We start from the raw sequence: 13,510 nt of genomic DNA, 5'->3' as shown, positions 1-13,510 counted from the left end.
TTATAAAATTGATAAAAGATCTGTACCGATCTAACTTTATATTCAAGAAAAAAAATTTTTTCATAAGAATAAGATATTTTCAATTTTTCTATATAATTATTTTTTATATGCGTACAATAATCATTAAAAAAAAAAAACAATTATTTTGAGCATGTTATAATTTAAACATTTTGTATTTTATAGATTATCAGTGAGTATCAGTATCAGTGAGTTAAATTATCTCTTAAGTTTAATCAGTAAAAGAATATTATAAATATAAATATAATATCTCAAGGTTTCATTATTTTAAGATAGGCCAGAACATAACAGAAATATTTAACTCTGAAATATGTATAACCATTTCTCAAATTTATTGCGCATACAATAATGCAAATATATAAAGCGCACAAAATTGAGTTTGATGCCGATGCAACAAATTGAGTTTGTTGTCGGGTTTGTCATTTCCCGAGATATTTTGGTGGTAGAATTTATTATATGTATACTAGAATATATTAATTGCAGGAGATGCAAAAATCACACACTGAAATTGGGAAATATAAATTTGGAAACATAAATAGACAAAGATTTAAAATATTTCACATGACCACAAGGAGTATACTCGATAAAAAAGTGATAAATAGAAAATAATGGAACATTTTTGGTAAAATATAGGAACTGTCTTTAAATCTAGTAAAAATATTATCATCTGTTATATCTCTATTATATTTTTTTTTTTTTATAAACATAGAAAAAATGTTAATAATTAAATACATTTTTTATCTCTTTTTCATCTTCTTTCCTAAATATTTTTTAAATAGTATTTGATATCTATGCGCATTTTTTTTATTTCTCCATATGTATCTCTTTCAGAGTTAAATATTATATAAATTAATACGGAACAGAGAGAAAGCCAAATATTTTCATTTTATAATCATATGCTTTTTCAACATACACGTATAACAAGTACACATAAAAAAAGAACAAAAAATATTTCACAATCACATAGCACAAATTTTAATTAAATTACTCAATTCAAAATGTATTAATAATTATTAATTTTATTAATTCGTGCAATGCAATCCAATCTTTCACAATCTATTTATTCATGTTTAGAGACAACCTAACTTTGTCATTCGGGACAAAGTAAAACGACATGAGATAAATATTTTATCGCAAAACAAAAAGATTTTTTCGTAAAATTATCTTTTATCTTTAAAATTATTAATTACAAGTTTTATTTTATATATATGTCAATTATGTTACAATACTTGATATTGAAATAATTCCTCGTGTATTATATTAAAATTGATTCTGATAGCATATTGAGAATATCATAATCACATATCAATATTGAAATTCTTAAAGATGTATATCTCGGTAACATGCAAATTTTATACTGATAGTTAAATACTAATTATGCGCGGGCCCATTATTTGTTTGGATCTCACGGTCTCATTTTTTGCTGAGTCTTATTAATCGTAGCGTAATAAATTTGATGTTTAGTAGCGTACTAAGTTTGATGAAGCAACTGGCTAAAAGAAAAGTTTCTTTCAGATTACCTGTTGCAAGCTTGTCTGTTAATTTATAATTCGATATTTTTGTCATACCATCGTTACTATTTAATGCGTCCGTTCCTTATATCAAACAATATTGCGCGTAATTGGTCATGAATCAATATTGGCTGCAAATATTTTACTTTATATTAATGTTATATTAATGTTCCTAGTTAACTCAGAAATTCCAAAATTTATTTTAAGACATAAAAATGTTTAACTAATTATAAAATATTCGAAGTTGGTTAAATTACATTTGACATAATATATGCAATATTTAATAAATTATATTTTATATTTTATTATATTTTGATTGTATGTTGCAATATTTAATATTTTCATATTTATTTATATTTAATATTTAACAAATATATATATTTTAATTTTAAATATATATATTTTTATTAAATATATATAATTTTATGTGTATTTGTCAAACGATATTTATATAATATTTAAAGGGGCAGTTTTATCATATTAACGCTAATATGGCGTAAAATATAAAAAAATAAAAATATTAATTATATGTATAAATAAAACGACAAATGTGACAAAAATATTCGATTGTTATACAAAATTTACGTAAATACATTTTTAAATATTTGTAGTATACGTGCTTGATAAATAATACAACGCTTTAACTTAACTTTACGATATAAAATGCAAATGCTTTAATAATGATATAATCATTGTTCGATGAATTCGCGTATTTCAATTTCAATGTATTACGTTCCAATAATGACACGGATTATACCGTATCTCTGTGTGCTCGTAAACTGTCGTATTATATCCGAGTATTCTGGCAACAGAGTAATACCTGGCTATTGGCTCCCGGCAACCTAAAGTCGAACTCGCGCAATAATCGATTCTTTCCCGTGAAGAAGAAAGACGCTCATCCATCTCTTCTCTCGTTCTTCGCGAAGCTGCTCTTTTACCGCTCCACTCCGCCGCCACCTTATTCCCCCACAGCCGCCCCTAACTCCTCTCTCCCCCTTCCTGCCACCTACCTCTTCGGGAACTCGTAGGATCCGCGGTATTTCATATCTGGCGCAAATCCAATCCTATGAATATAATTTTCCACGCGAGCAAAGTTTTATTGTAATCGTAAATCCTTCTGTAAATTGGCTGGCGCTATCAATAACCGATGTGGCGGTACAACTCCGTCCTGCCCCCCCCCCCCTCCTACCGCTTTCTGCCATCTTCCTATCCCCTTTCTTCCGATGCCACCATTCGTAGACCTCAATCTCTCGCTGTAATACACTGAGGTGGTGATCGGTGAGAGATGAAAACAAAAACGAGCGGAAGAGGGAAGAGGGTTGAGAGTTTGAGGGTTCTATGAGCTTTTTTTCGAGCCGAAAATGCGATAATCTGTGGTTGGAAAGGACTTCTTCCGCCTTTCCGATGGGAAAGTGACTCCTTTGCAAAGAAACGAAACTACGCTACGATGCGTTATTATTCGGTCGGATGAGAATGATTGATCGATCGCGCTCGCGGTTCGGCGTTTTATCGTTTATTATTAATTTGTCCGTTGGTGTGTTATTTTCTAAATATACGCGCCCCATTCTAGAGCCATAAAGTGTTGTATTTCTCACACGATTTACCAAGAAAAGAGAATGGCGATATATTTTTTTTATAACTGTCCGATTTAATATATCCGATTATAATCACGTATGTGATAGAACGAACGCATTTGATTAATCTGACTAAATACACAATCGAATAATTATTATTTGCTATAAAATATAATTATATGTATATGTAAGCAAACAAAAAAAATATTAGTATTGCATCTCAATACGATTGTTCATATAAATATTAACAATCGCAAATAGTCGCATAATATGTGAAAAAAAAATTTAGAAATTATCTATTCATAGATGACCAATAATAATAATAACAAATAATTAGATAATATTTACGGAAAATTGCCTGAGATTTTTTTTTTCGATTGTACAATTAAATTTTGCAATGTACACGTCATTAACATATTTATAATGTAATTACCTAAGACCACGTCCTGATTCTCCTCTGACCAGTGGAGTCTGTACACTTCCCTGAAAAACAGCACCGCCTTCGCCGGTCACTCTCAACATTTCCGCTCCCACGATAACCTGTTCCCTGTCCGCGGAAAAGAGCACCCCTCCCCGAGGATCGGTTATTCGGAAACCTCTGGATACGCAGTCGACACGATCCTCTCCTAGAAAGAGAAGAGCACAATGTGCTTTGTGATTCTAGATTTTAAATACAATTATATATACACAACAAATTATTTATATTCTTACATACATATTATTTAATTTATAATTATTCATTTTTAATTATTTCAGAAATTAATCTCACATTTTATCTATGTAATATTTACATTCATATATATATATATATGTATAGAAAATTGAGATTATTCGTTAATGTTGGGTTATATATGAAAAATGCAGGCTATTATACGCGGCTATCTTTATAACTTACCAACTGTTAATCGCGCGAGAAGCCGACCATCGTGAGATCTCGCCGAGGCCGTAAAATTACTCCATGATTCCAACACCAAGTTTTTGCCCTGTTGAGATCTCAGGTTGGAGGCCACTAGAGCATCTAACACGGTAGCTTGACCTCTTAGTACGATTCCCCCAGGCACCACTTTTAGCGAACCGATACCTTCCTGAAAGAAAAGGAAATGACTGTCAAGACAGAGGGGTAGAAGAAAGGGAACAAACTGTCAAAACTTTTTAGGCCACAGCTATAACATCTCGACAAAAATAGAGCAGAGTCTTGTCACTCAAGCCTTGATTTATTGCTTCCTTGTATTTTGTATATCTATTCTGCTTTTCATCAAATTGAGAGAGAGAGAGAAAGAGAGAGAGAGAGATAGCTGACTCAGACTTTCTCTGTTCTCTATAAATCCTATTTCTGTCATCGCTAAAATATATTTTCTTTTTAACGATCTTTCACTTAATTTCCTGATTAATTATATTAAGATTGAAAGATGTTGAAAGATTGACGTCAAATTTATGGCGGAAACCATCGTCAAAATTAAAATTGAAAAGGCAGCATGGCAACGTGTATTAAACCGAGATAGTCGAAGATACTTCCGGCGCGCCAGCAAAGCCGGAATTTATTAAAGTCGGACCCCGCGTCGGAAAGCCTCGTAATATCGATATCCGCCTTCGCGAGTGTGCTCGCCCCATTGCGCTCGTATCGTAAAATAAAATTATATACTCCATTACTGTGTCGAGTTTCCGCGTGACGGTATTAAGTATCGGCGGCAACCGCCATTATTGCCACTTCAGACGGCTGAATTATAAATGCCGGCAATGATCTACATGCGAGTTACACGCGGTGATCCATTGTACCCGTTCGTTTGTAATATCTATCGTACATAATATCCGAAACGATGACGTAGGCAGAATTTTATTTTAACTCGCGGTATCTTCCTTTCTTACTCCTTGGTTCTCTTTCGCCCCCGGGATGTATCGAGCGTAGAGGGGAGGTGGGCTGCCGGGGTGGATGGGGCGAAAGGAGAAACACACCATAAAGTAGACACATTGCGCGTTTGCATTCATCTCGTAAACTTCGGATAGTCTCCCACCTGGGACTTATCCCGAGCGGAAAGTGCAATTTGGCGTTTATGAAACGGTCTTACCGCGCATAATTGCGATCGAACTTTGCCTTCCTTGGCTGCGTTAAGCGGTATATGTCTGGTTGAAAGAGTGAAAGTGGCCGTATTTCATTTTAAAATGATCGTAGCTTTTGCAAAGTAATCGAGAGAAACGTGCTACGTTCAGACATATATTTATAGGACGGGGATAGTCTCGGGAAAACTCTCGAGAAAATTATCAGTCGGGATTAGATTAAACCACCGAATTAAAACCGTGGCAGTTGAAAGCTAAAATTGCGTAGATTTTACCCGCGCGCATCAATACGGATTACATCGTTCTTTTGCGCGCGAGATGAGCATAGTTCGACGCAGACGATTACATTTCTCGTATTAACGTGAATGCCGCGTATTTTAATATATTGCTTCGTATTTTTCGCGGAAAAATTGCACGTGTAAAACGTTAAGAACAGTTGGAAATGAACAGACCGTTTGGCAAATTTCCCGCATCGTCGTCTTCTCTCTGCGTCTCCTTTAAAATACTACTTCGCGGTAAAATAACTCGTCTTTCTCGTGCCTACCGTCCACATTGGTTTCCGATGATTGGCTGCTCGATCGAAAGCAATTGCCACGCTCTGTCCACTTATTATTACAGCTGCGGAAAAAGAAGGTCGCTGGGGTACACGCTGTCCAAACTGGTTGAACTTCCGATCAAGCGGCATCCAATTCAACGGTTTTTTTTTTCTTTTAGATCGAACATCGTGCGCTGACCGAGTCGAATATTTGCATACGGTGGAGCAATTTGATACGTCAATTCGCAGTGAGGCGATAGGGGTAATTTCCCTAATCAAAATGTGAAAAGTCGAACGACAACGGAAAGACAAATTTTAATATCTTTAACAGAGTCGGGACTTAATACAGATTTAGGTAGATTTTAGGAAAAGTTTTGAATCATATTTAATTCGAACAAACAATAATAAATTTCATGTTTATATAAAGACTCGAGTTTCTAGAGAAGTATTTTTGAAATAAATAAAAGCAATTTTCATCAAAAACGTAAGAGAATCTTTTATTAGTATCTTTTGTTGTTTTAGAATTGCACTATAAGCTCAAATATTGACTATTCAAATATTTTATGCCAGTGTTTAACGATTGAATAAATAGAAAGTTGCGAATATTTAATCTAGAAAACTTTTATGATATGCGAAAATATTATATATATATATATATATTTTGCTTGCAATGAATAATATTGCCGGCAAGATTAAATTATTATTCTACATAGACACAATTATACAGTGGGCGAGTGAACGAACAGTGTAAGGATTACTTTTATCGTATGCAGTTTTGCTAATATTTTTTTAGCAGCTTTTTTGACCGATCCAATTGTATAATTTGCTTAATTGATGGCATAATTGCCATCATAAATGTCGGCGTTTCGATGGAAATGATCGGTTGTTAGATTTGGCTAAGCACCGGTTACAGGATCGCGGTTTAAACACTCGTTCATAGAATTTGTCCAAACATCAATCTGGATGTGCATAGTTGCGATCGTCAATGAGAGCAAGAGAAGGGAAGAGGAGATGCCGAGCCACCGGCACTCGATTAGCCAAATCGTTCGGAAAACGATACGATCTCTTTGCCCTCTACTTAACCGTAATCGTAAACCCCAATAGCGTCCGCGGAGAGCGAGCGAGGGAGGTTGTGAGGGAAAAACAGAAAAAGATCCGATCGTGTTGGGAGAATGGGATCGAGAAGAAACGTTGGAAGAGGAAGAAAAGAGAAAGAGAGACACGAGGTACACAATAAGAAGGAAGAAAGTGCAAGCGTGGGAGAGTAAGCGGCAAAACGAGAGAAGAATGAGAAAAATAGAGAGAAAGAAAGAGCTATGGCTGCACCTGCTTTTTAGAATCGCCAGACGGTCTGGAGGAACCTTTGGAGTCGAGAAGATCGTCCAATCGTAGTGGTGAGAACGAGCGGCAGTAGTAAAAGTAATCTACCGTCAGACAGGTATCATTAAGTTCGAGGCTTTATACCCTTTTTATCTCGTTGTCTGTCGACCGTTGATAAGGGGATTTAAGCGACAATAAAAAAATATCGACCCTTAGCCTTCTCGCAGCGCGAACGAGTGCGTGTCTCTCTCCACCTCTTTATCTCGATTTCGCGCGGTTTTGTTTTTCGGCAATAGTGAAGAAGGGGAGGATAAATAAAATAGAGAAAGGGGAAAATTTGCGCAATTAGCCGATTAATATTCGGTCGCTGCGTCGAATCGACCATACGCAAACCGTATTTCCTTCGTATCGACGCGATTGCCGTCGCCGTCGCGATGCCATCAAGTATTTATCGTGTCGAAAAATTGCGGATTTATGTTCGACGAGGGAAATTGCGCGGCAAGGCCGATTAACCGATTTCCGGTCGCGCTGAAATCAATTCGCGCGACGCGATGTCGACGAATTTATTTGCACTTTTCTGCGGGAAGAATAATGCATCGTTTTATATCTCGCGAATTTTGTTCTGAATTCCTCCGAATATCGAGACAGGTGATTCCGCGCGACAAGGGTGCAGGCAGGATAGCGGGTTGGCGCCGGTTGCGGCACGTAATGAAATCCAAATAACACCCCTCGTAAGCGTATATCATCGTAACGACGCCTCGGCTCGACATTACTCGGTTGGTCGTCCATAAATTAATATAAAGCACGTTATTTACAAGGATTACAAAGGCTTTTTGCTTTAGTGCCACGCCTGCTTTAATCGTGGTCAATTTTTTCGTCGCTTTCTTATCGTGATGAACTTTGCTTGAGACGATATACTAGAAAAGATGCGGGTATATTCTTTTATGGCGTAGATTTATTCTATTTTTAATTTTTAAAAAATGGACTGATATTATTATATTATTTAACAAGCTCGATTTTAATTAAAATTCTCTTGCTCGATTAAATTATTATATAGAATTGCGTAAGAGAATTCAAAAATAGAAGGAAACGAGATAAGTAAATATTCCTGACGTGAAAGTACTTGAAATAAACTACCTGGTAATTCTTCGAGAATTTTGAGCTATGCCCTCGATATTATTTAAGTTCCGTCAGAAAGCAGCGACGAAAACCCAAGAATATATTTCGTAAATTGCTTTAACATAAATTTACATCCGTATGAAATTCACGCCAGGACGTAGTCAGATTTCAATTGCAATGAATTTCGTTCGCGCAGATGAATAGAAGTCGGCGCGCTCTGAACGCGCGCGCCACGCCATTTTTGCGAGCCGATTCGCGTGCACATCTCATTCCGCGGAAGTCGGAAATTACATCCGCATCCGGGAAATAATACGCTCGTTTCCGCCAAAAAAGAGAATGTAACTTCCAAAATCCATTGTTTCTCCCCTTTTCTTTTAATTAAAGTTCTATATCGATTCAGTTTCAAAACTATTAATGAAGATTCATAATCGGCTTATAATTAATTCTCTCGTGATATCGCTTATTTATTCTAATTATATCCCGCGCGATATCGCCGGGATATAATTACGTTATCAAAAATGATAATCGTTAAATCTCTCGTATACGAGCGAACGTAGCGTTCGCGTGAGTTTATACGACCGTGCATCGTTGACGGGAGAACTCGCGTACACGTGTATACTTTTCATGACAGACGGTCATACGTTTCGCTTTCTCACACACAGTATGTACGTTGGGGTGATTACACATATGCACGTGGGCGCTACTACGTGCGGCCACGCTAATGCACCTCACGTAATTATCCCAAAGCCGGACGACGACGTTAGCAGTCTCGTCTAACTTCTGCGCCGCGCCGCGAGGTAATCCGACTCGGAATCCTGTCACCGCCTTTTCCCCGGGGGATCCTCGGCGACGATGAACCCCCCTCGGTAGTCGTAACCGAATTCGAGGTCCATCCTCGGCCGTCGCTTATCATCCTCTCCGTATCACGTTATTGCAATTTCACGTTATTTTACCGCGTAACAGTGCGGGGATCAAATCGCGGTGGTTCCTAATGCGTCTTGCGAGGATTAACTCGCGCGTTATCCCGGTGACGATCGTCCGGGTCATCTTCATGCAACGGCGAATTAACGGGACGATTATTCCCTGGTCGACGAAGTGATATATTGGTATTCCCATCCGTGGACGGAAGTAACACTTGACCATAAGTTCCGTTGTTTTAATTATTAGGTCAATTGCTGCTTTGGTCAATTTAATTTAACATTTCCTATTTTGATACACTGTAAAACGTCTATGTTATTCCTATTAAAAGGCAAAAAATTGCAATTATATTTAATATTTAAAAAAACAAGATTGGATAATCTCTCTCTTGTTTTTCTCAATTTCGTTAAAATGTTGATTGATTTTAGCTATATTTATTCGCGTGCAATAAACACATTAATATACAATGAGATGAGGTAATAATGGCGCGTTAACAACATATGGAAAATCGTGTCACGTAACGAATTGTTTTTGCGGAGATTTTTTTCTCGAAATTATTTTTTTTCCCCCTAAGATAACGAGCAACCCTAGATCTATATATATAATGTATATTCTTTTTAGGCTAATGGTAACAATTATATAAAGAAGATTCCGGAGATGAGAGAGGAGATGCCCTCGAGGCATCATTAATGTTAGCGCGCTCTCGCCTCTTTTGGAATCTTCTTTTAATAATATTCCTTGGGCGAGTTTTCTTCTCTTCTTCCAGAATCGCGCCTCTTTCTTTCAGCTTCGACACAATCATTTATTATACTTCCCATTCTCTGATATTAACATTCGCTATCGAGATGGTAACCGTATTTAGGTAGAAATCCTCGCAGCTTTCGCGTACACACTGGGTCAACCGGGAACACGCCGCACGACACACATCTCTACGGATTATGCAATATCGCGGGGAGGGAGAAGGGGTTAGGGGAGTAGGGGAGGAAACCTATAACCCCAATCTGGCATGTGACGTAGGGCTGCGGGATCGGCGGTTCGAAATGGGAAATCGATAAAAACGCCGCGACGGCTGGCGTAATGCGACTGCCGAATTTAAATCTTCGCCGCGGCGATTTTTGTGGGACAAATATCTTTCCGTTGACTTTTGGCTCGCGCCGAGGCTCGCTCGCGGTCGGCGATATGGAAACCGGAATTACGACGTGGAGAACAAAATCTAAATTTATAGTTATTGAAAGTGATTTAGACGAATATGTAGAATATGCCGTTTGGTATAAAAATAAATGTATGTTTTGAAAATTATAATTTTTACAATCTATTCTATTTATTAGCCTAACTGATAATAGTATATTATTTATGTTTAATAATAATATTTATTTATAATATTTTTAATATATTGTGGGAATAATATTTTTAATTATTGTAATATATATATATATATAATATTTTAAATATAATTAGATAATATTTTAAATTATTGTGGGAAAATATTTATTTCTGCGACTGTTAAATATTTATAGATGAAAATTATATACAAAAGCCTAAAATGAAACGATAAAATGATCTGTAAAAACAATTGTTTAAAGGAAATCAATTGATAAAGTATGGAGCCTTTATGGGAGATTCGTACGATGGTTCCCCTGTGGCTTGGCGCGAAATCCCTGGAAACAATAAACTTGTCTGCTCGGCGGCCTTCCACGCGAACCAACCTATAACCGCTACCACTAACGTACTACAGCACTGCTATACGTTCAAAATTCATGGCGCTATGCCCGCTATATTGCACTTACACTTGGTGGCTAGGTGCTATAATGGATATCCTTTAATACTAACACACCACATGTATGTATCGTATACAGGGTGATCACTTGTGTTTCTGCACGCATGAGGCAACCGTGATCAATTCCTGCCAAAAATCTTGCAACTGCAGAAAGTTTTCAATATTCATCATTACTTTTATTTTTTGTTCTAATTATAAAATGTGTTAAAATTTGTCTCGAATTATCATCATGAATATTTATAGTGGTTATTCAATTTACGTAGATTTTTTTTTATACTAACAAGATTTTAGTATAGATTTTTTATATTTTTTTTTGCATAGAATATTTATGCAAGAAAGATATGAAAATATTCATTTATATAGAAATTAACAGAAATATTATAGCATAATTTATTATGCACTTGTATTACCATCAATATTAATTAAATCTTATTTAATAGTAATTTCAAGAATATTAGATATATTAGGTATATACATATATGCTTGTGATTGAAACATAATCGTACATGATTAAATTTTTAGTATCATTTGCAATAAAATTGCAGATTTAATTTTGGCAGAAAATGGACAGTACATTTATTTTTATCATATTGCAAATTTGAAACATTTCACAAATTACTGTAATAAAAAATTCTTTTTGTGACATGATATCTATTTAATAAAATAACAAAATAAATAAAAATCATCAATTTCACACACGATGATTGAACAGAAATGTACGCGAATGTATAACTTGAGTAGCAGTGTTCATTTAGAGACATGAATTTCAATTGATTCTCTGCGAAAGGGACTCTCTGCGAAAGGAGCCACCTTGTATGGGTGTGAGGGCGCGTGTGCAATATGTATCTTCGCAGGGGATGTAGGAAGGAATGTATACAGGTGAATTCTCTATGGATACAAGGGTTATAGAGGGTAAGGTCCCGCAAGCAATATTAGGTGGAAGGGGCATCTGTTCGCTATAGCCATGTATGTAAGCCGTTAGTGTCAATATAGTGTCCGTATACCATTCCGTTCGACATAACGTTTCAGGCTGTATTATATATTGTCCGTAATCGAAGATCTCTCCTAAGACCTCTCCACTTGATGGGTATCCTGAAAAGAACCCGAAATATTGATACTCACAAGCGACAACGGGTTCTTCGTAAAGAAAATCTTTTCGTATCGTCATAAAAGTGCAAGCGCAAGTAATCGATAAAATTTCTCTCAAACAACGCAATAGAAGCTTCCAAATTGAATAGAGTGCTATAATTAAAAAGGATATTAAAAAAATTGATGAAGCAAAAAAGAGAAATATCTTGAGTGGTGAAAAATATAAATGATAAATGGAGTTCCGGAAATTATAAGAAGCTCAGCTATACTAAGATACTTAATAAAGAGTTGTGAAAAGATATTAAACATTTAATTTACAGTTAAAAGAAAGAAGGTCGGTTGTATTTCCATCACAAAGGTTAATCGAAGCAAAGCTTGCATTCATTCCGCACGATTCCGCGAATAAATGTATCGCATGCGATTATTAACAACTGGTAACGCGACGAAAGCGGACTTCATTAATAAAGCGCACCGATCGAGTGCTCTTAATTAATTCCGTCGAGGCGAAAGTTTCGCAAGTTACGAGGGCGAGGCGGTTTTCTTAATTGAGAAAAATGATTTAATTTCTTCGCGGTATCTCTCTTTTCCCTCCCTCCCTCTCGTTTGCGGATCAGGAAAGGACATCGGCCGGAGTTGGCCGAGACGGGGCAACCCGAGAGTGAAAAGAGGCGGTGGGAGTCAGACCGAGACTCTCATCAAATATGAATGGTCGGGAAGGGATGGGTGGATAAAGGCAAGGGAGAAGTACGATGGGCATGAAATATTTCCCGGTTCGCAAGTGCATCGCGCTTTCACTCGCCTAGAAGGAATGCCTCGTATAGGAAAACTTCCAGATGGGTATCAACCAAGTCTCGAGAAGTTCCGCAGTTTTCGGCTCTACATTTCGGAGACTTTTGATTTCAGCGGCGTCTGTAACTAGCGATGCCAGTTTTTATACGCTATAATATTTATTACCGAAACGCATTTTTGTCATTTATGGTGCGTAAGATATACAGTGAGTTTCAAAAAGAACGAAAAACCCGAAAAAAAGATGTTTGGTCATTTATTTAATTTGTCGAAATATTTTAACTTTGGTAAATGTTCAGATTAACTTACACCTCACGGATCATTTTCATTTTTACATATATTATAGAGAGCACATTCCTAAGTAACACGCACTTTGAATTTTGTGGCGCTCTCTTCTGGTTTCAGAGATATGCGATTTTGAAGTATCATAATTTTCGCATTTATTTCTATGATCTTTTCACTATATCTTACTTGCGTATTTATGCTTTTTTGTTTACATTTGCGTCACTGTCAGTATATTTTCGCTAAGAATTTCCTTTGTTTACATTTAGATGACAGATATATATCCACTTACAAATGATTTATAAAATAAATATCATTTAATAAGATATAAAAAATTATAGCGAGGTTCAACGCAAACCTATGTGTCTAGTTTTTGATAGTGAAGCCCCCCCGCAGGGGGGGGGGGCGGAACATACTGTCTCATGCATATACTTTTTAATGCAAAATAAGGTTTCACATGGGTTTACAACTTTCCATTTTATATTTACGCATTAAAAAGTATATGCGTGGAGACAGTATGTTCCGC

General features: G+C 36.2%; 1 protein-coding gene across 1 annotated transcript in view; it reads right to left on the bottom strand.

Moving 5' to 3' along the window:
• Window positions 1-13,510, bottom strand: part of LOC115246225 (zeta-sarcoglycan-like) — a 23,381-nt gene that overhangs the window by 4,240 nt on the left and 5,631 nt on the right. The window contains exons 2-3 of the mRNA XM_029824922.1: window positions 3,999-4,188; window positions 3,537-3,729 (exon numbers count right to left, since the gene is read on the bottom strand). Of these exons, the coding sequence (XP_029680782.1) occupies window positions 3,537-3,729; window positions 3,999-4,188 (383 nt within the window). The remainder of the gene's footprint in view (window positions 1-3,536; window positions 3,730-3,998; window positions 4,189-13,510) is intronic.

The sequence above is a fragment of the Formica exsecta genome, unplaced genomic scaffold (assembly GCF_003651465.1).
Source record: "Formica exsecta isolate Colony F162 unplaced genomic scaffold, ASM365146v1 scaffold1414, whole genome shotgun sequence".
Classification (NCBI taxonomy): Eukaryota; Metazoa; Arthropoda; class Insecta; order Hymenoptera; family Formicidae; genus Formica; species Formica exsecta.
Note: the sequence above shows the minus strand (reverse complement) of the source record. Positions and strands in the feature narration are given on the sequence as shown.